Here is a 23,471-nt window from a genome sequence, read left to right on the forward strand (position 1 = left end):
ACCCTTCCCAATGCCTCATAAATCTAAAGCCCTCCCTCCTACTGCTCAATCTTCCTATTCTTCTGCTCACTAGCACGTGCCACTGGGAATAATCCCGAGATGACTGCTTTTGAGGTCCTGCTTTGTGATTCCCTTCCTAACTCCCTAAAATCTGCTTTCAGGACTTCATTCCCTTTCCTAATTATGCCACTGGTTCCAATGTGGACTACGACCTCTGGCTGTTCACCCTCCCCCAGAAGAATGTTTTGCAGTCGCTCTGTGACATCCTTAACCAGGGAGGTAACATACCATCCTGGAATCACATCTACAGCCGCAGAAGCACAAGTCTGCTCCCCTAACTATGGAATCCACATCTACTATAACATTTCCACTCTTCCTGCTCCCTTCCTGAGCAGCTGAGCCACCTGGCTCTCCCTACAGTCCTCTGTGGAACCATCTCACTCGCCAGTTTCTAAAATGGAAAAGCGTTTAGAGAGCGAGATAGCCTCCTGCGCTACCTGTCTGTTTCTCTTGGATTCTCTGGCAGTCACCCACTCCCTCTCTGCCTGTGTACTTCTTAGCTGCAGTGTGACCACCTCTTTAAATGTGCTGTCCACGTAATCCTCAGCCTTGTGTGTGCACCACAGTGACTCCAGCCCCTGCTCGAGTTCTGCAACCCTGAGCTGAAGTTTCTGCAGCTGGTGGCACTTCTGCAGATGTAGTCATGGTTCTGCATGACGTCCCACATCCCGCAGGATGCACGTTCGACATGGCCGAGCTGCGCTGACAAACCTTAAACTTTAAATAAAATATTTACTGCAGAATGGTATAATATCTCAACTGTCACTCAACAATCGTCTTCTCTGTGCCGAGTCTAGAACGGCCTATACTTACCAACCAATCAACTTAAGGGACTCCTGCGATGTCACTTTTAGACTTTACCTGTAAACTCTCGGTTTATTCTCTCTCTTCCGCTTTATGGGCTGTCTCTCGCCGAATCCCTGCTGTTACATGGGCTTCCCCTGTAGCAAACTAACAGCCAGCTGCTAGAGGCTGAGGAAAGGTAGACAATGAAAGGATCACCCCCTTCTTTCTTCACTGAACTCCATCATCACCACACTCGCCAATTTAAGCATTCTAATGCACCAAAGCAGCACTACAGTGCAGAATATACTGGCATGGATTGAGAACTGGTTAACGGACAGAAAACAGAGTAGGAATAAATGGGTCATTTTCAGGTTGGCAGGCTGTGACTGGTGGGGGACGGCAAGTATCAGTGCTTGGGCCCCAGACATTCACAATCTATATCAATGATTTAGATGTGGGAGTTAAATGTAATCTTTTCAGGTTTGCAGATGACACAAAACTAGATGGAAGTGTGAGTTGTGAGGAGGATGCAAAGACACGTCAGGGGTATTTGGAGAGGCTAAGCGAGTGGACAGAAATTTGGCAGATGGAAAACAATGTGGAGAAACGTGGATTAACCCTTTTGGTAGGAAAACAGAAATACAGAGTATTTCTTAAATGGTGAGAGGCTGGCAAGTGTTGAACTTAAAAGGGACCTGGGTGTCTTTGAGCCGGAGCCACTGAAAGCTAACATGCAGATACAGCAAGCAATTAAGAAGGCAAATGGTATGTTGGCCTTTATTACAAGAAGATTTGAGTACAGGAGTAAAGATATCTTACTGCAGCTGTACAGGGCCTTGCTGAGACCACACCTGAAGTACTGTGTGCAGTTTTGGTCTCCTTACCTAAGGAAAGATATACTTGCCATAGAAGGAGTGCGGCAAAGGTTCACCAGACTGATACAAAAACAGAAACAGAAATACCTGGAAAAACTCAGCAGGTCTGGCAGCATCATGTTTTTGTTCTGAATTTCCAGCATCCGCAGTTTTTTGCTTTTATTTCACCAGACTGATTCCTGGGGTGGAGGGATTGTCCTATGAGAAACAATTAAATAGACTGGGCCTTTATTCTCTGGAGTTCAGAAGAATGCAAGGTGATTTCATTCAAACATAGAAAATTCTTACAGGGCTTGATAGGGTAGATGCAGGAAGGATGTTTCCTCTGGCTGGGAGTTGGTGGGGGTGGTATAGAACCAGAGGACACAGTCTAAGATTAAAGGGCAGGCCATTTAGCACTGAGATGAGACAAATTTCTTCACACAAGAGGGTGTTGAATCTTTGGAATTCTCTACCCCAGAGGGATGTGGAGACTATGGATGATGTCCTGAAAACAGAATATAGGAAGCTAGAAAATAAATTGAAAAGCAGGACCTCAAGGGTAGTAATCACAGGATTACTCCCAGTGCCACATGCTACCCAGCTCAGGAATAGGGGAATAGACCAGATGAATGCATGGCTGCAGAGATGGTGTAGGAGGGAGGGGTTTAGATTTCTGAGGCTTTAGGATTGATTCTGCAGAAGGTAGGACCTGTACAAGCTGGACGGGCTGCACCCTGGGACCAATATCCTCGCAGGGGTATTCGCTAGAATTGTGGGGGAGGGTTTAAACTAGATTGGTGGGGGATGGGAACCTGAGCAGGGAGACACAAGAGAGGGAAACAAAGATAGAAATGAAAGACAGAAAAACAGAAAGCAAAAGCGGAAGACAGAGGAAACCAGGACTAACAGAAAATAGGGCCATAGTACAATAAAAATGTTAAAAAAGACAAGTCTAAAGGCACTGTATCTGAATGCATGGAGCATTCGCAATATGGTAGATGAATTAAAATAGATGTAAATGGATACGATATGATTGCAATTACGGCAACATGACTGCAGGATGACCAAGGCTGGGAACTGAATATCCAAGAGTGCTTGATGTTTAGAACGGACGAGCAAAAAGTAAAAGGAGGTGCCATGGCGTTGCTAGTTAAGGATGAAATCAGTGCAATATTGAGAGGAGATACTGGCCCAGAAATCTAGATGTAGAATCAGCCTGGATAGAGCGAAGAAGAAACAAGGGGTGGAAAACATTAGTGGGAGTTGTCTGTAGGTCTCCAAACAGTAGTGATAAGATAGGGGACAGCATTGAACGTGAAATTAGAGATGCATGTAACAGGACAGACCCAGCAAACTTGGCGGCACAGTCGGGAAGGAGTTATCCTGGGAGTCCTCAGCATCGACTTCGGACCCCATGAAACCTCCTGGCATCAGGTCAAATATGGGGAAGGGAACATCCTGCTGATTACCGCCTAGCAGCCACGCCTATCCCCCTGCCCTCCCTCAGCTGATGAATCAGTGCTCCTCCATGTTGAACACCACTTGGAGGAAGCACTGAGGGTGGCAAGGGCACAATGTTCTCTTGGTGGTGGACTCAATGTCCATCACCAAGAGTGGCTCAGTAGCACCACTACTGACCGAGCTGGGTGTGTCCTAAAGGACTTAGCTCCGGGCTTCAGAATTTGGCCAACAATTGGCCTCACTGCAATGCATCTATGAGGCTGAGAGCTATGTAGATAGCATGTTTGTACATGTGGTCACTCCGCAGATTAAGAGTGTGCAGAGAGAGAGGGAATGGGTGACCACTAAGCAGTCAAAAAGGACCAGGCACATAGTGCAGGAGTCACCCGAGTGCATATCGCTCTCCAAACAGTATTCAGTTCTGAATACTGATGAGAGTGATGGTTCATCTGGGGAGTGCAGCCAGAGCCAAGTCTGTGGCTCAGCTGCACAGGGCGGTAGCAAAGACAGTTATAGTGATAGGTGATTCAATAGTTGAGGGGAGCAAATAGGCATTTCTGCGGCTGCAGACGTGAATCCAGGATGGTTTGTTGCCTCCCTGGTGTCAGTGTCAAGGATGTCACTGACCGGCTGCAGAGCACACTGAGCGGGGAGGGTGAACAGCCTGCAGTTATGGTCCACATTGGTACCATTGACATAGGTAGAAAAGGGGATGTGTTCCTGCAATCAGAATTTAGAGAGCGAGGTAGAAAATTAGCAAGCAGGACCTCTAAAGTAGTAATCTCCGGATTACTCCCAGTGCCACGCACAAGTGAGTACAGAATAGGAGAATAAGGCAGATGAATGTGTGGCTGGAAAGATGGTGCAGGAGGGAGGGCTTTAGATTTATGGGGACACTGGGACTGGCTCTGGAGGAGATCGGACCAGTTCAGGCTGGACGGGTTGCACATGAACAGAGCCGCGACAGAGTTCCTTGCTTTGCAGGTGCTGTTGGGGAGGGTTTGAACTAATTTGGCAGGGGGATGAGGACCGAGGGTAGATTCAGTGAGGACACAATCAGAAATGAAAATGGAAGGCAGAAAATTAGTGGCTGAGTCTGGAAGACAGAGGAAACAAAGGTTAGAAAATCAAAAAAAAAAGTGTTTCAGTGCTCAAGGGCATATACTTCAATGCAAGAAGTGTAGCAAGTAAAGCAGGCGAGCTGAGGGCACAGAAACGTGGCAGGATGATATCAAAGCTATTACAGAAACATGGCTTAAAAGAGGGACAGGAATGGCAGCTCAACATTCCTGGTTACAGAGTTTTCAGACGAGATAGGGGGATAAAAAGGGAGGGCGGGGGTGGCAATTTTGGTCAAAGTAACTTGAGTCAAAAAGTTATGGAGGGCAGACTGGGGCCACAATCAAATCAGCCATGATCTTATCAAATGGTGGGCAGGCATGAGAGGCCTGCTCCTAGTTCCTATGTTCTTGTGATCGTGGTATGATTGAAGATCAGGAGACTGGCTGACCCATTTCACATTTGAGCTGGTTATTACCTAGTATATGCATGGCATGACTTCAGTTACGCAAGTCTTGCTGCAAATTAGTGGTGTTGTGAACAGTACTGAACATTAGGACTGGCTCTGGGGGAGACCAGACCTGCACATGAGTTCCTCAGGGTAGTGTCCTAGGCCCAACCATCTTCAGCTGCTTCATCAATGACCTTCCTTTCATCATAAGGTCAGAAGTGGGGATGTTCGCTGATGATTGCACAATGTTCAGCACCATTCGCAACTCCTCAGATATTGAAGCAGTCCATGTCCAAATGCAGCAAGACCTGGACAATGTCCAAGCTTAGGCTGGCAAGTGGCAAGTAACATTCACGTCACACAAGTGTCAGGCAATGACCATCTCCAACAAGAGAGAATCCAACCATCGCCCCTTGATGTTCAATGGCATTACCATCACTGAATCCCCCACTATCAACATTCTGGGGGTTACCATTGACCAGAAACTGAACTGGACTAGCCATATAAATACTGTGGCTACAAGAGCCGGTCAGAGGCTAGAAATCTTGCGACAAGTAACTCACCTCCTGACTCCTCAAAGCCTGTCCACCATCTACAAAGCACAAGTCAGGAGTGTGATGGAACACTCTCCACTTGCCTGGATGAGTGCAGCTCCCACAACACTGAAGAGTATTGAAAAAAATGTTGTCAGTGATTTCGATAAAAGCTTAGAGAGAGCGGTGTAAAGATTTGCAGATGATAATCATAAAGATCTGGGCTTGATGATTCTTCAGCAGTTTCTACAGCCTGACTACTGACTTCTATCAAAGATCATAGAATGTTATCGTTTATTGCGAGGAGAATTGATTACAAAAGTAGGGAGGTTATGCTTCAGTTGTACAGGGCATTGGTGAGACCACATCTGGAGTACTGTGTACAGTATTGGTCACCTTATTTAAGGAAAGATGTAATTGCGTTAGAAGCATTTCAGAGAAAGTTTACTAGGTTAATACCAGTAATGAGCGGGTTGTCTTATGAGGGAAGGTTGGGCAGGCTAGGCTTGTATCCACTGGAGTTAGAAGAGTAACAGGCGACTTGATAAAACATTTAAATCCTGAGAGGTCTTGACAGGGTGAATGTGGAAAAGATGTTTCCTCATGTGGGAGGATCTAGAACTAGGGGTCACTGTTTAAAAATAAGGGGTCGCTTATTTAAGGCAGAGATGAGAATTTTTTTTCTGAGGGCCATGAACCTTTGAAACTCTCTTCCTCAAAAGGTGGTGGGAGCAGAGTCTTTGAATATTTTTAAGGCAGAGCTAGATAGATTCTTGATTAACAGGGCAGGGAGGTGGGGTGGGGTGGGCGGTAGGCAGGAGGTTACAGTCAGATCAGCCATGATCTTATTGAATGGCGGAGCAGGCTTACAGGGTTGAGTGACCTACTCCTGCTCCTAGTTTGTATGTTCGTATATTCTTTTTAATTGGTAGAAGCATGGTGAAGGCATTTTCAGGTGTGTACAGCTGTTTTATTTCAAATTAGTTTGTGGGATGTAGCAAATGCCAGCATTTTTTTGCTCTTGAAAAGGTGCTGATGAGTCGCCTTCTTGACAAGTGAGTTGCCATACCACAGTTAAGAGTCAAGCACATTGCTATGGTGTTATGACCCATGCAGTTGGTAAAGCGGAGTTATTTAAAAATCCCAGGGGGAAACTTTAACTGTCATACCCAATAATTTTAAGTGTTATGTTTGATATGCGACTCTAAATTCAGGAATCAGACCACTAGTTCTCAAGGTTTTACACTAACTAATTGAAACATTTTATTAATTTACACAGGTTAAAATATATATACACATGGCTACAAATTGTTACTATAACTTATAACAAATTCTCAAACTAATCCCCATTAAGGCAACAGCAACCTATAGACTTAACCAAACACCAGGCAAAGCATTTTCACCTTACGAATTCAAAATGAGGACCTTTCCACTGTGGAGCCAGTTGGAGGTTTGCAGCTGCCTTTTGATCTTAAATTGCCTCTGCTCTGCACACCCGAAAACTACTGAAGTTATACCTACCACCACTGATTGAATTCAAATTCTCATTGTCTCACCAGTCACTTTGAACTTCACCTTTTAACAATGAAACCACATTCATTGTACCAATTTTATTAGTAATATAAACATATTGCTTGATAGCTGCTCGAAAGGCGTCAAGTTTTCACCCCACTTCTTGAATGCTCTATTCAAAAAATGCAAATGCAGTCTATCTCTCTATTTACATCTCAAACTAGCACATATCAAAGTACCCAGACCAGCTGGCTTTAATCCAATTAAGACATACCCACAGACCAAACCTCTATTTTAAAAGAAAAATATTTTCCAAAATATTATATGCATTAATAGCTTCATGACATATGGTAAGAATGGCAGAGCTGCAGACTAACCCAATCGCAGCAGCATCCAACACTTATAATAATCAAAAGTTCAAAAATATTATCTGCAAAGAATGAATGTGCAGGGGGAAGGTGGAGCAATTGCACTAGGTGAACTGCTCATATAGCTGATGCAGAAGCAATGGGCCAGATGGCCGCCACCTGCACTGTAACAATTCTGTGAGGTATATTTAACCCTTAAAGACCAAAGGAAGCTTCAAAGAGACATTAATACGAAAAGCAATTGGTTAAAAAGTGGAAAATGGAGCTCAATATCAGTAAGTAGTGGGCATTTGAATAAAAAAATAACAGGAGTGATTATATTCTGATGTGAGTAGACTCGATAATGTGGATGCACAGAGAGATTTGGTGGTTCTGGTTCAAGGGATATAGAACTGTGTGCACTATTGCACTTCGGATTATGGTAGGATATTGAAGCTTTAGAGAGTTTACAAAACAGTCGCTGGGGTGCTGCCTGTTATGAGGGAATACAAAGAGGAAGAAAAGTGATGTTTTTTGTATTAAAATAAGAGATTGTAGGCTGATGTGATAAAGTGTTTAAAAGAGTGAAAGGTTGAGAGAGGTGAATAGAAGTACATTGTTTCCAGCAATTGAGAGACTAGAACAAGAGGCCAGAGATACAATATTAAGTGATTAACAAGATTGGTGAACTGCAGGCACAGGTTGACAAATGGAATTATGATATTATTGCTATAACAGAGACCTGGCTCAAAGAAGCGCAGAACAAAAACAGAAATACCTGGAAAAACTCAGCAGGTCTGGCAGCATCGGCGGAGAAGAACAAAGTTGACGTTTTGAGTCCGAATGACCCTTCAACAGAACTAAGTAAAAATAGGAGAGGGGTGAAATATAAGCTGGTTTAAGGTGGAGGGGGGGAGAGAAGTGGGGTGGGGGTGGGGTGGTTGTAGGGACAAGCAAGCTGTGATAGGAGCAGATAGTCAAAAGATGTCACAGACATAAGAACAAAGAGGTGTTGAAGGTGGTGATATCTAAAAGAATGTGCTAATTAAGAATGGATGGCAGGACATGCAAGGTACAGATAGCTCTAGTGGGGGTGGGGTGAAATAAGACTAAAAGGGCATAAAAGTTATAGATTTAAAAATAATGGAAATAGGTGGGAAAAGAAAAATCTATATAAATTATTGGAAAAAGCAAAAGGGAGGGGGGAGAAATGGAAAGGGGGTGGGGATGGAGGAGGGAGTTCAAGATCTAAAGTTGTTGAACTCAATATTCAGTCTGGAAGGCTGTAAAGTGCCTAGTCGGAAGATGAGGTGCTGTCCCTCCAGTTTGCGTTGAGCTTCACTGGAACAATGCAGCAAGCCAAGGACAGACATGTGGGCAAGAAAGCAGGGTGGAGTGTTAAAATGGCAAGCGACAGGGAGGTCTGGGTCATTCTTGCGGACAGACCGAAGGTGTTCTGCAAAGCGGTCGCCCAGTCTGCGTTTGGTCTCTCCAGTGTAGAGGAGACCGCATTGGGAGCAACGAATGCAGTAGACTAAGTTGGGGGAAATGCAAATGAAATGTTGCTTCACTTGAAAGGTGTGTTTGGGCCCTTGGACGGTGGTGAGAGAGGAAGTGAAGGGGCAGGTGTTGCATATTTTGCGTATGCATGGGGAGGTGCCGTAGGTGGGGGTTGAGGAGTAGGGGGTGATGGAGGAGTGGACCAGGGTGTCACGGAGGGAACGATCCCTACGGAATGCCGCCAGGGGGGGTGAAGGGAAGATGCGTATGGTCGTGGCATCATGCTGGAGTTGGTGGAAATGGCGGAGGATGATCCTTTGAATGCGGAGGCTGGTGGGGTGATAAGTGAGGACAAGGGGGACCCTATCATGTTTCTGGGAGGGAGGAGAAGGTGTGAGGGCGGATGCGCGGGAGATGAGCCGGACACGGTTGAGGGCCCTGTCAACGACCGTGGGTGGAAAACCTCGGTTAAGGAAAAAGGAGGACATGTCAGAGGAACTGTTTTTGAAGGTAGCATCATCAGAACAGATGCGACGGAGGCGAAGGAACTGAGAGAATGGGATGGATTCCTTACAGGAAGCGGGGTGTGAGGAGCTGTAGTCGAGGTGGCTGTGGGAGTCAATAGGCTTGTAATGGATATTGGTGGACAGTCTATCACCAGAAATTGAGACAGAGAGGTCAAGAACGGGAAGGGAAGTGTCAGAGATGGACCATGTGAAAATGATGGAGGAGTGGAGATTGGAAGCAAAATTAATAACTTTTTCCAGGTCCCGACGAGAGCATGAAGCAGCACCGAAGTAATCATCGATGTACCGGAGAAAGAGTTGTGGGAGGGGGCCGGAGTAGGACTGGAACAAGGAATGTTCCACATACCCCATAAAGAGACAGGCATAGCTGGGGCCCATGCGGGTACCCATAGCCACACCTTTTATTTGGAGGAAGTGAGAGGAGTTAAAGGAGAAATTGTTCAGTGTGAGAACAAGTTCAGCCAGACGGAGGAGAGTAGTGGTGGATGGGGATTGTTCGGACCTCTGTTCGAGGAAGAAGCTGAGAGCCCTCAGACCATCCTGGTGGGGGATGGAGGTGTAGAGGAATTAGACGTCCATGGTGAAGAGGAGGCGGTTGGGGCCAGGGAACTGTAAATTGTTGATGTGACGTAAGGTGTCAGAGGAATCACGGATGTAGGTGGGAAGGGACTGGACAAGGGGAGAGAGAAGGGAGTCAAGATAACGAGAATTGAGTTCCGTGGGGCAGGAACAGGCTGACACGATCGGTCTGCCAGCCAGGACAGTTCTGTTTGTGGATTTTGGGTAGGAGGTAGAAGTGGGCCGTCCGAGGTTGGGCAACTATCAGGTTGGAAGCTGTGGGAGGAAGATCTCCAGAGGAGATGAGGTCAGTGACAGTCCTGGAAACAATGGTTTGATGTTCAGTGGTGGGGTCATGGTCCAGGGAGAGGTAGGAGGAGGTGTCTGCGAGTTGACGCTCAGCCTCCACGAGTTAGAGGTCAGTGCGCCAGACAACAACAGCACCACCCTTGTCAGCGGGTTTGATGACAATGTTAGGGTCGGACCTGAGAGAACGGAGTGCAGTAAGTTCAGAGAGAGACAAGTTAGAATGGGTGAGAGGAGCAGAGAAATTGAGACGACTAATGTCACGCCGATATTTCTCAATGAAAAGATCAAGAGAAGGTAAGAATCCAGAGGGAGGGGTCCAGGTGGAGGGAGAATATTGGAGGTGGGTGAAAGGATCCGTTGAACGGGGAGAGGACTCCTGCCCAAAGAAGTGAGCACGGAGACGAAGGCGGCGGAAGAAGAGTTCAGCATCATGCCGAGCCTGAAATTCATTGAGATGAGGGTGTAAGGGTATGAAACTAAGTCCTTTGCTGAACACTGAACGTTCAGCGTCGGAGAGGGGAAGGTCAGGGGGTATAGTGAATACACGGTCGGGGCTGGGATTGGAAGATGGGGTGGGGACGGAGGGTTAGGCAGGGGTGGAGGGTCCTAGAAATAGTGTTGGTGTCGGTGAGTTGTTGGAGCTTGCGTTCATTAGCACTTGAGAGGAAGAGAAAAAGTTTCTTGTTGAGGCGTCGGATGAGACGAAGAATAAAATGAAACTGGTGGCACGCGCAGCTTTGAAAAAGGGTGTGGCGGTGCTGCTGGAGGGAGAGGTTGAGTGTGTTCATATGGCAAAACTCTCACTTCCTCCAAATAAAAGTTGTGTCTATGGGTACCCGCATGGGCCCCAGCTATGCCTGTCTCTTTATGGGGTATGTGGAACATTCCTTGTTCCAGTCCTACTCCGGCCCCCTCCCACAACTCTCTCCGGTATATAGATGATTACTTCGGTGCTGCTTCATGCTCTCGTCGGGGCCTGGAAAAATTTATTAATTTTGCTTCCAATCTCCACCCCTCCATCATTTTCACATGGTCCATCTCTGACACTTCCCTTCCCTTCCTTGACCTCTCTGTCTCAATTTCTGGTGATAGACTGTCCACCAATATCCATTACAAGCCTATCGACTCCCACAGCTACCTCGACTACAGCTCCTCACACCCCACTTCCTGTAAGGACTCCATCCCATTCTCTCAGTTCCTTCGCCTCCGTCGCATCTGTTCTGATGATGCTACCTTCAAAAACAGTTCCTCTGACATGTCCTCCTTCCTTAACCGAGGTTTTCCACCCACAGTCGTTGACAGGGCCCTCAACCGTGTCCGGCCCATCTCCCACGCATCTGCCCTCACGCCTTTTCCTCTCTCCCAGAAACGTGATAGGGTCCCCCTTGTCCTCACTTATCACCCCACCAGCCTCCGCATTCAAAGGATCATCCTCCGCCATTTCCGCCAACTCCAGCATGATGCCACCACCAAACACATCTTCCCTTCACCCCCCTTGGCGGCATTCCTAGGGATCGTTCCTTCCATGACACCCTGGTCCACTCCTCCATCACCCCCCTACTCCTCAACCCCCACCTACGGCACCTCCCCATGCATATGCAAAATATGCAACACCTGCCCCTTCACTTCCTCTCTCCTCACCGTCCAAGGGCCCAAACACTCCTTTCAAGTGAAGCAAATTTCACCCAACTTAGTCTACTGCATTCATTGCTCCCAATGTGGTCTCCTCTACATTGGAGAGACCAAACGCAGACTGGGCGACCGCTTTGCAGAACACCTTCGGTCTGTCCGCAAGAATGACCCAGGCCTCCCTGTCACTTGCCATTTTAACACTCCACCCTGCTCTCTTGCCCACATGTCTGTCCTTGGCTTGCTGCATTGTTCCAGTGAAGCTCAACACAAACTGGAGGAACAGCAGCTCATCTTCCGACTAGGCACTTTACAGCCATCCGGACTGAATATTAAGTTCAACAGCTTTCGATCTTGAGCTCCCTCCTCCATCCCCACCCCCTTTCCGTTTCTCCCCCCTCCCTTTTGTTTTTTCCAATAATTTATATAGATTTTTCTTTTCCCACCTATTTCCATTATTTTTAAATCTATAACTTTTATGCCCTTTTAGTCTTATTTCACCCCACCCCCACTAGAGCTATCTGTACCTTGCGTGTCCTGCTATCCATTCTTAATTAGCACATTCGTTTAGATAATATCACCACCTTCAACACCTCTTTGTTCCTTTGTCTGTGACATCTTTTGATTATCTGCTCCTATCACTACTTGCTTGTCCCTACAACCACCCCCCACCCCAATTCTCTCCCCCCCGCCCTCCCACCTTAAACCAGCTTATATTTCACCCCTCTCCTATTTTTTACTTAGTTCTGTTGAAGGGTCATTCGGACTCGAAACGTCAACTTTGTTCTTCTCCGCCGATGCTGCCAGACCTGCTGAGTTTTTCCAGGTATTTCTGTTTTTGTTTTGGATTTCCAGCATCCGCAGTTTTTTATTTTTATCAAAGAAGGGCAGGACTGGGTGTTAAATATCCCTGAGTACAAGGTGTTTAGGAGAGACAGGAACAGAAGATGTTTAAAAATAAGGGGTTGCTCATTTAAGACAGAAATGAGAAGAAAATTTTACTCTCAGAAGGTCATGAGTCTTTGGATCTTTCTTCCTGAAAAGGTGGTGGAAGCCATCTTCCTTTGTGCTAGGTATGACTCCAACCAGTGGAGGCTTTTCCCCCTGACTGAGTTGGAATCAAATGTTGGCAGAAAAGACAATGGCTGCACAATGAGCTACCTTCAAAGAAAAAGTATTGCAGGCAATGTCAAGGTATATTCCCTTGAAGGGGTAAGGTAGGACAAATTAATCCAGAGCGCCCTAGATGATGAGATAAATAGAGGTAAAGATGAAAAGGAAGTGCGCGTACAACAGATGTCAGTTAGAAAATATAATGGAGAATCAGGCTGAACATAGAAGGACCAGAGGGGAAGGGAAGAAACTAATTAGAAAAGCAAGGAGAGAGCATGAAAAAAGGTTGGCAGTGAATATAAAAAGGAATCCCAAGGTCTTCAATAAACATTTAAATTATAAAAGGTGACAAAAGAAAGAGTAGGGCCGATTAGGGATAAAAAGGGGACTTGCATGTGGAGGCTGGAGAAATAGCGGAGGTGTTGAACAAGTACTTTGCATCTGTCTTTACAAAGGAAGAAGATGCTACCCAGGCCGAAGTGAGAGAGGAGGTAACTGGCACACGAGAAGAGCTTACAATTGAGAGGAAAAAGGTGTTAGAAAGGCCATCTTTGCTTAAAATAGATGAGGTACCTGGACCGGATGAGATGCATCCAAGGGTACTGAGGGAAGTGAGAGCGGAAATTGCAGAGGCACTAGTGATAATCTTTGTCTTCCTTAGATACAGGGGAGGTGCCTGAGGATTGGAGAACTACCCTTGTTCAAAAAAGGGTGCAAGGATAAAGCTGGCAACTACAGGCCAGTCAGTTTGACTTCAGTGGTAGGGAAATTTATGGAAGCTATAGTATGGGATAAAATCAATAATCACTTTTTAAAAACATAAAGTAAAATATTTATTAACAAAATAAAAGATTTCAAGCACATACAAAAAACTACAATTACTTACTACTGTGACATCCTAAAATTCTTAATTGACCTGACTCCCAGTTAAACACTCCCTTTCAGGCAACAGTCCAAAATAGATTTTAGATTTAAACAAAGCTAGCAAGTTAACACTGCTGCTAGACCTGCTGAGTTTTTCCAGCATTTTCGGTTTTTGTTTCAGATTCCCAGCATCTGCAGTATTTTGCTTTTATTTTAGTGTTTACTCACTGCCACTCTCTTCCAGGAATGCCTACCTTGAAGAAGTACTGCTCTTCTCTCTGACAGGATTTCCGGTTGTAAATTTCATCACATTTCCATTTCTCTCTCTTTATTATGTAAATTCTATTGTTCCATATGTCTTTGAAACTGTATCTTCCTTATAATATAACAATTTTCATGTTGCCAGTATTGTCAGTGACCTTTGGGAAAAATAAACACACTTCTTAACCTTGCTTATCTGGCTAGTTGTAAACAGACTAACATCCCTTTGTTATCCAACAATCCCTTCATTTATCTAAAAATGCAAATCCTCTTCACACCTTACATGCTAAGCCAGCATCCATGTTTACTCATTAGCATTTCAAGCACATTTCTACACCTAGCTTCTTTTGATGATTTCAAGCTTGCAGTCTACTTGACTCCAAATGTAATTAAATCACACAGACAGAACCACCTATACTTACACCCATAAACCTACTTCACAATAAACCAGAAAAATATTATGAAAATTATTGGACTTTTGTCACAAAAGGCATTTGATATAGTTTGTGTTGCCACACAACAGACTTGTGAGCAAAATTCTAGATCATGGAATAAAAGGGAAAGTAGGCACTGGGATATGAAATTGACTGAGTGACAGGAACAGAAAGTAGTGACGTGGTTGTTTTTCAGATTGGAGGAAGGTTTGTAATGGAGTTCCTCAGGGGTCAGTATTGGGACCCTTGCTCTTCCTGATATATATTAATGACCTAGGCTGTGGTGTGATTTCAAAATTTGCATCCGATATGGAAATGTTGTGAACTGTGACGAGAATAGTCTTGAACTTCAAAAGGACGTAGACATGATGGTGGGCAGACAAGTGACAGATGAAGTTCAATGCAGAGAAGTGTGAGGTGATCCATTTTGGCAAGAAGAATATGGTGAGGCAGTACAAAATAAAGGGAGAGTCTCTAACAGAGATGGAGGAACAGAGGGACCTCAGTGTATACGTACATAGGTCATTGAAGATGGCAGGGCATGTTGAGAGAGCAGTTAATAAAGCATATAGTATCTTAGGTTTTATTAATAGGGGTATTGAATACAAGAGTAAGGAGGTCATGTTGAACTTGTATAAGACACGAGTTAGTCCTCATCTGGAGTACTGCGTCCAGTTCTGGGCACCATATTTGAGGAAGGATGTGAAGACATTGGAGAGAGTACAGAGGAGATTCACAAGAATGATTCCCGGGATGAAGAACTGTAGTTATGAGGATAGATTGGAGAGGTTGGGACTGTTTTCCTTGGAGAAAAGAAGGCTAAGAGGAGACTTGATTGAGGTATTCAAGATCCTGAGGGGTACGGACAGGGTAAATAGTGAGAAACTGTTCCCACTCAAGAGAACATCAGGAACTAGAGGGCACAGATTCAAAATAATTGGCAAAAGGAGTAAATGTGATATGAGGAAAAAATTTTTCACCCAGAGCCTGGAACAAACTTCTTGAGAGGGTGGTTGAGGCAGGTTTGATTGAGGTATTCAAAAGGGAATTGGATTGCTACCTGAAAAGAGAGAATGTGCAAAGTTACAGGGATAAGGCAGGGGAGTGAGACTAGGGAGAATAATCTTTCAGACAACCAGTGCAGACTCGATGGGCTGAATGGCCTCCTTCTGCACTGTAAAGATTCTGTGAAAGAGATTTATAACTGGAGACCCTTCATACAGAGAATTGTGAGGCTTTGTGATTCATTTCCCAAGTTGGTGGTTAACAAAAAAAACTGTCAACATTTGGAATGAGATTAGAGATGGAGGTAAAGGAAAGAGGGATGAACGGATGCGGGAATGGGATAGTTAACTGTGATTAGGACTTTAAGCTTACATGTACAGCACAGACTGGAAGGGCACAATGGCCTACTTTTGTGTTGTAAATTGCATACATTTCTCTGGGCAGACGATACAGTAGGATTGATATTCCAAGAGGAGGCAATAAAACCAAAGGGGTCTCATAGGTTGTCGCCAGGAAGCTTGCGTTAATTGCATATTTATTGGGTTTAATTCTATGCATTGTGGGCATTAACTGGGGATTCACTTGTCCTATAAATAGGAAAAGTCATTTGATAGTACAGAACTTGAATATTGCTGAAAAGAGACCTTTTTGTTGAAGCTTCTCATCTTGCACTCATCAGGTCAATTTGCAAGAAAATACCAATGTCCCCGGATACATATGCTGTATAAGGAGAGAGTGCTGATTGGTTGGCAAATGGACTCTGATTGGTATAGGCATTGCCATGGAGAATACACCAGATGATGGTGACTGACAGTTAACTGCGAAACATTTTTTGAAATTTAAACCAGACAGCTTGACTCTGGTCAAGACATTGCCCTGTGGAATGAACCAGTGAATGGGTGTTACTTATTTTGTTTAGCTGAAACAGGTGCAATGTATATGCATGTTATTTCTGTCTGCAAAGAATAGGGCCCTGTGTATTTATATATGTCCCTTTCCTTGACATACTATTTGAGAAAACTACCAGGGGGTTCTCTACTATGGCCTACCGTCAGCCTGCCTTCACTGGTCAACACACGTGTTGGGACTCTTAGAGCTCCACGCACTCCAAGTTTGGTCTAATCGATAACCTCGTAAATAGGGCCCAAGCTATTTGCTCACCATGCAAGCTTGATGCTGAAGTAGGGAGCATCAAAGGTATCCTGTGGGATAATGGCTACCCTGATCGGATCATTTTACACCTTATATCGCGCAAACTCATGAATGGGCCCAAGGCCGTCACTTTTGGCCCTGAAAAGTGCCCAATCTACCTCTGATTACCCTGGAAGGGTAAGGGAGCTCAAAAATTGGAGCAACAGGTGAAGCTAGCTGTTTCACACTGCAACGTAGCAACACGAGCAGTATTCTCTGTTAATAGGATGCTGCCGTCAAGCCAAACAGATGTTCTGCCTATCACACAAATGAGTAATGTGGTATGAATTTCAATGCCAGTGTAATGCTAGGTGACCCTGACCTTCCCCTCTCCGATGCTGAACGTTCAGTGCTCAGCAAAGGACTTAGTTTCATACCCTTACGCCCTCATCTCAATGAATTTCGGGCTCGGCATGATGCTGAACTCTTCTTCCGCCATCTTCGTCTCCGTGCTCACTTCTTTGGGCAGGAGTCCTCTCCCCGTTCAACGGATCCTTTTACCCACCTCCAATATTCTCCCTCCACTTGGACCCCTCCCTCTGGATTCTTACCTTCTCTTGATCTTTTCATTGAGAACTGTCGGCGTGACATTAGCCGTCTCAATTTCTCTGCTCCTCTCACCCATTCTAATCTGTCTCTCTCTGAACTCACTGCACTCCGTTCTCTCAGGTCCAACCCCAACATTGTCATCAAACCCGCTGACAAGGGTGGTACTGTTGTTGTCTGGCGCATTGACCTCTACCTCGCGGAGGCTGAGCGTCAACTCGCAGACATTTCCTCCTACCTCTCCCTGGACCATGACCCCACCACATCAAGCCATTGTTTCCAGGACTGTCACTGACCTCATCTCCTCTGGAGATCTTCCTCCCACAGCTTCCAACTTGATAGTCGCCCAACCTCGGACGGCCCGCTTCTACCTCCTACTTTTTAAAAAGTTCTGCCGAAGGGCCATGAAGGCTCGAAACGTTAACTGATTTCTTCTCCGCCGATGCTGCCAGACCTGCTGAGTTTTTCCAGGTAATTCTGTTTTTGTAATGCTAGGTATGTAGGCTGTACGTCCCCTAGCCTGGCAGTTTGGACCAAACAGCATGCCCCAACCACTGCTCACAACGGGCAAAGTACAGACCGTACCCAACCAGCCCGTGCTTGCAAAACCAAAAACAGTGTCCAACGTTAGATGTGATTCTGCGATTAGACAACATTTGCTAAATAACTCTGTGCTAAGAATTGTGCTGACAATCAATTTAAGATTTTCAGACGAATTTTCAGTGTGGCATACTTGATTTTCAGTGTGGCATACTTGATTTTCAGTGTGGCATACTTGATTTTCAGTGTGGCATACTTGATTTTCAGGGTGGCACACTTGATTTTCAGTGTGGCATACTTGATTTTCAGTGTGGCATACTTGATTTTCAGTGTGGCACACTTGATTTTCAGTGTGGCATACTTGCGTGTACTGGAAGCTACATATATTAACACACAGGGCCCTGTTCTTTGCAGATAAAGAACATGTGCACATAATGCGCCAGTTTCAGCTAAACAAAATAAGTGACACCCTTTCGGTAGTTCATTCCACAGGGCAATGTCTAGACCAATCAGAGTCAAGCTACCTGGTTTAAATCTCAAAAATTGCGTGGCAGTTAACTGTCCGTCATCATCATCTGGTGCATTCTCCATGGCAATGCCTCTACTAATCAGAGTCTACTTGCCAACCAATCAGTACTCTCTTCTCATACAGTATAAATATGTTGTTTCTCCTGACATTGCTGTTTCCTTGCGAATTGACCTGATGAGTGCAAGACGAAAAGCTTTGACAAAAAAGTCTCTTTTTTTCAGCAATACTCAAATAGGAAAAGATCGAAACTTAGGGTTGTTCGGAGGTGTGTGTTTGTAATGTGTATCTGTAGAAGTGTGTAAAGATTAGGCCCTGGTTCTATCCTTTACCATCTGGCTATCTGGTATATAATGGTTTGGTTACATTTTGGTATTTTCTATCACAGAGTTTAATGAAAAATGCTTTATTTTGAATCACTGTTTTCTGGATATCATATAATTCTGAGTTTCACATGTTCAGTTATAGCATGATCCAGCCACTGATCAATAGTTGATCTTACATGAATTTATTTTGCAATTTAGGCTTGATGTGGCTACAGCAGTTCAAAGCAGAGGTGAATCTGCGACATACATGTGAGCAAGGTGATCGACTGCCCAGCTATGGCTGGCTAATGCATGATGGAATAAACTTTGGAGTGCAGGAAATAAAAGACAATGATTTCATATTAACAACTGAGTTTGTGAAACGTGTTGGAGGACAGCATGGTGGAGATTGGACATGGAGAATTACTGCCAAACCACAGGTGTGTCTATTTGTGTGTAAAAAGAAATCTATTTCTATTAGTTATATGATAATTGGATCTTATTGTTGGACTGCAATTACCTTCAGATAGTGCTTCACCACTGGTCAGCGGAGAATGTTACACTGTGTCCTAGCCAATTCGATTCACTCATGCCATATCAAGAACGGCTGAAGGCACTGGATACTGCAAAGACTATTGGTCCTGTCAGCATTCCAACAGTAATACTGAAGACTTAGTGTTCCAAAACTAGCTGCGCCCTTAGCCAAGCTGTCCCAGTATGGCTACAACACTGACATCTACCCGACTATGTGGAAAATTGCCCAGGAATGTCCTGTACACAAAAAGCAGGACAAATCCAACCCGGCCAATTACCGCCCCATCAGTCTCTCCATCATCAGTAAAGTAATGGAAGGTGTCATCAATGGTGCTATCAAGCGGCACTTGCTTAGCAATAACCTGCTGACCTGATAACCTGGTCAGTTTGGGTTCCGCCAGGGCCGCTCAGCTCCGAACCTCATTACGGCCTTGGTTCAAACATGGACAAAAGAGCTGAACTCCCGAGGCGAGCTGAGAGTGACTGTCCTTGACATCAAGGTAGCATTTGACAGTGTGTGGCATCAAGGACCCCTAGCAAAATGGGAATCACGGAAAACTCTCCACTCTTTGGAGTCATGCCTCACACAAAAGAAAAGAGTTGTATATTGCTTAAAAGACAACCATGTTGCTGAAGCTTTTCACCTTGTATTCATCAAGACAAATGCAAGGTGCCAAATTTCAAACAATCACAATAATTTAAACTGCATGAGAAAAGGTTGGCAATTCAACCCTGATTGGCGGAGGCGATGCCATGGAGTAAGCAATGCGGAAACTATAGGCTCCCTGAGCTCCCAGGTAACTCAAAAAAGACACAAGGCTTGAACATATTCCTTTTGTTGGCAGCTAACGGGTTGCTGCGTATAAATGTATGTTGCCTCTAGCAAGTGTAATTAAGTCACGTTATGAGCCTGACTGATTATCTTAAATTGGTTGTTAGTGTAGCTATTAGCACATTCAGGGTAATGTTTTGGGGACCTGGGTTCGAATCCTGCCATGGCGTTGGTGGAATTTGAATTAAATAAAAATCTGGAATTAAAAGTCTAATGAGGACCATTAAACCATTGTTGATTGTTTTAAAAACCCATCTGCCAACCTTACCTGGCCTGGCCTACATGTGACTCCAGACTCACAGCAATGCGGTTGACTCTTAAACGCCCTCTGAAATAGCCTAGCAAGCCATTCAGTTGTACCAAACTGCTACAAAGCCTCAAAAAAAGGAATGAAATCAGACAGACCACCTGGCATCGACCTAGGCACTAGAAACGAGAACGGCAATCGCAGCCTGTCGACCCTGCAAAGTCCTCCTTATAAACAACTGGGGGCTAGAGCCAAAATTGGGAGAGCTGTCTCAGAGACTAGTCAAGCAACAGCCTGACATAGTCATCCTCACAGAATCATACCTTACAGATAATGTCCCAGGCACCACCATCACCATCCCTGGGTATGACAGACCCAGCAGAGATGGTGGCACAGTGGTATACAGTTGGGAGGGAGTTGCCCTGGGAGTCCTCAACATCGACTCCGGACCCCATGACATCTCATGGCATCAGGTTAAACATGAGCAAGGAAACCTCCTGCTGATTACCATGTACCGTCATCCCTCAGCTGATGAATCAGTGCTCCTTCATGTTGAATGCCACTTAGAGGAAGCACTGAGAGTGGCAACGACACAGAGTGTACTCTGGGTGGGGGACTTCAATGTCCATCACCAAGAGTGGCTCAGTAGCATCACTACTGACCGAGTCCTAAATGACATCGCTGCTAGACTGAGTCTGCGGCAGGTGGTGAGGGAGCTAACAAGAGGGGAAAAACATAGTTGACCTCATCCTCACCAACCTGTCTGCCGCAGATGCATCAATAGGAGTGACCACCGCACAGTCATTGTGGAGACAAAGTCCTCCCTTCACATTAAGGATACCCTCCATCCTGTTGTGTGGCCTTACCACTGTGCTAAATGGGATAGATTTCGTACAGATCTAGCAACTCAAGACTGGGCATCCATGAGGTGCTGTGGGCCATCAGCAGCAGCAGAATTGTACTCAAACACAATCTGTAACGTCATGGCCCAGCATATCCCCCACTCTACCATTACCACAAAGCCAGGGGATTAAGCCTAGTTCAATGAAGAGTGCAGGAGGGCATGCCAGGAGCAGCACCAGGCAAACCTAAAAATGAGGTGTCAACATGGTGAAGTTATAAAACAGGACTACTTGCGTGCCAAACAGCATAAGCAGCAAGTGATAGACAGACCAAAGCGATCTCACAACCAAAGGATCAGATCTAAGCTTTGCAGTCTTGCCACATCCAGTCGTGAATGGTGGTGGACAATTAAACAACTCACTGGAGGAGGAGACTCCACAAATATCCCCATCCTCAATGATGGAGGAGCCCAGCACATCAGTCCAAAAGATAAGGCTGAAGCATTTGCTACAATCTTCAGCCAGAAGTGCCGAGTGGAGGGTCCATCTCAGCCTCCTCCGGAGGTCCCCAGCATCACAGATGCCAGTCTTCAGCCAATTCGATTCACTCCACGTGATATCAAGAAACGGCTGAAGGCACTGGACACTGCAAAGGCTATGGGCCCTGACATATTCCAGCAATAGTACTGAAGACTTGTGCTCCAGACCTTGCCATGCCCCTATCCAAGCTGTTCCAGTACAACTGCAACACTGGTATCTACCTGGATATGTGGAAAATTGCCCAGGTATGTCCTGTACACAAAATGCAAGACAAATCCAACCCGGCCAATTCCCTTCCCATCAGCCTACTCTCCATCATCAGTAAAGTGATGGAAGGGATCATTAACAGTGCTATCAAGCGGCTCTTGCTTAGCAATAACCTACTCGCTGAGACCCAGTTTGGCTTCCACCAAGATCACTCAGTTCCTGACCTCATTACATCCTTGGTTCAAACATGGACAAAATTGCTGAACTCCAGAGGTGAGGTGAGAGTGACTGCCCTTGACATCAAGGCTGCTTTTGACAGAGTGTGGTATCAAGGAGCCCAATGGAGTCAATGGGAATCAAGGGGGAAAACTCTAAACTGGTTGGAGTACCATACCTAGCACAAAGGAAGATGGTTGTGGTTGTTGGAGGTCAATCATCTCAGCTCCAGGGCATCACTGCAGGACTTCCTCAGGGTAGTGTCCTTAGCCCAACCATCTTCAGCTGCTTCCTCAATGACCTTCCTTCCACCATCAGGTCAGAAGTGGGGATGTTCACTGCAATGTTCAGCACCATTCGCGACTCCTCAGACACTGAAGCAGTCCATGTCCAAATGCAACAAGACAATATCCAGGATTGGGCTGAGAAGTGGCAAGTAACATTTGCGCCAGGCAAAGACCATCTCCAACAAGAGAGAATCCAACCATCGCCCCTTGATGTTCAATGGCATTACCATCACTGACTCCCCCACTGGCCCAGCCAGTGAAGCCCACATCCCGTGAATGAATTTTTAAAAAGTCCACGCTGGCAAAACTCGAAACAAAATGTCCACTGTTAGAGACTGCGATTGGGCAGCGCTCGTTGAACAATCTTGACTGTGCTAATAGCTACACTAGCAACCAATTTAAGTTTGGTTTCCCCCCTTCCCAGAACCAGGATAGATCCCCCTTGTCCTCACTTTCCATCCCACCAGCCTCCGTATTCAAAGGATCATCCTTCACCATTTCCATTACCTCCAGCATAAGGTCACCACTAAATACATCTTCCCCTCCCGTCCCCTGTCAGCATTCCGAAGGGATCATTCCCTCTGTGACAACCTGGTCCATTCCTCTTTAAAACCAACACCTCATCCCCTTCCAATGATTTCTTCCCATGCAATCGCAGGACGTGTAACACCTGTCCCTTAACCTCCTCTCTCCCCATTGAGCAAAGTCCTAAACACTCAGGTGAAGCAGCAGTTCACTGGCAACTTTTATTTTAGTCTACTGCATTCGCTGCTCACAATGTGGTCTCCTGTACATCAGGGAGACTAAATGCATACTGGGTCACCGCTTTGCGGAACACCTTCACTCAGTCCACAACCATGACTCTGCCCTTCCAGCTGCTTGCCATTTCAATTCACCAGCTTGCTCTCATGCTCACATTTCTACCCTTTCCCTGCTACAAGGTGCCAGTGAAGCTTGACACAAGCTGGAGGAACAGCACCTCATCTTCCAGTCAGGCACTTTAAGCCTTCTGGACTCGATACTGAGTTTAGCAACTTCAGAACATGAACTATGCCTCTCATTTTGATATTTTTTTTCCCTTGTTCTCATGTTTTTGCTCTCAGACGAGCTGACCTTTATTCTGTTAATAACACCTACTCTGGACCGATACTTTCTTTACTATTACCATTACCACTCCCTTTGCCTTTTGTTCCATGACCTATTTGGTATCTCCACCACCCTCTAACCTATCCCCGAAATTCCTTTTTGATCCACCTAACCCTCCCCCGCTTTTCAACTGCTTAAAATCCATCACATTTCTACTTCTCTTCAGTTCCAAAGAAATGACATATTGGCCGTTAACTCTGTTTCTCTCTCCACAGATGCTGCCAGACCTGCTGACTTGGCCAGCAC

The 23,471-nt window shown here is 45.4% G+C and overlaps 1 protein-coding gene across 1 annotated transcript in view; it reads left to right on the plus strand.

Moving 5' to 3' along the window:
* The window catches only part of mogs (mannosyl-oligosaccharide glucosidase), an 81,677-nt gene that overhangs the window by 26,263 nt on the left and 31,943 nt on the right, over window positions 1–23,471 (plus strand). The window contains exon 2 of the mRNA XM_078535019.1: window positions 18,594–18,814. Within this exon, the coding sequence (XP_078391145.1) occupies window positions 18,594–18,814 (221 nt within the window). The remainder of the gene's footprint in view (window positions 1–18,593; window positions 18,815–23,471) is intronic.

The sequence above is a fragment of the Cetorhinus maximus genome, unplaced genomic scaffold (assembly GCF_964194155.1).
Source record: "Cetorhinus maximus unplaced genomic scaffold, sCetMax3.hap1.1 HAP1_SCAFFOLD_200, whole genome shotgun sequence".
Classification (NCBI taxonomy): domain Eukaryota; kingdom Metazoa; phylum Chordata; class Chondrichthyes; order Lamniformes; family Cetorhinidae; genus Cetorhinus; species Cetorhinus maximus.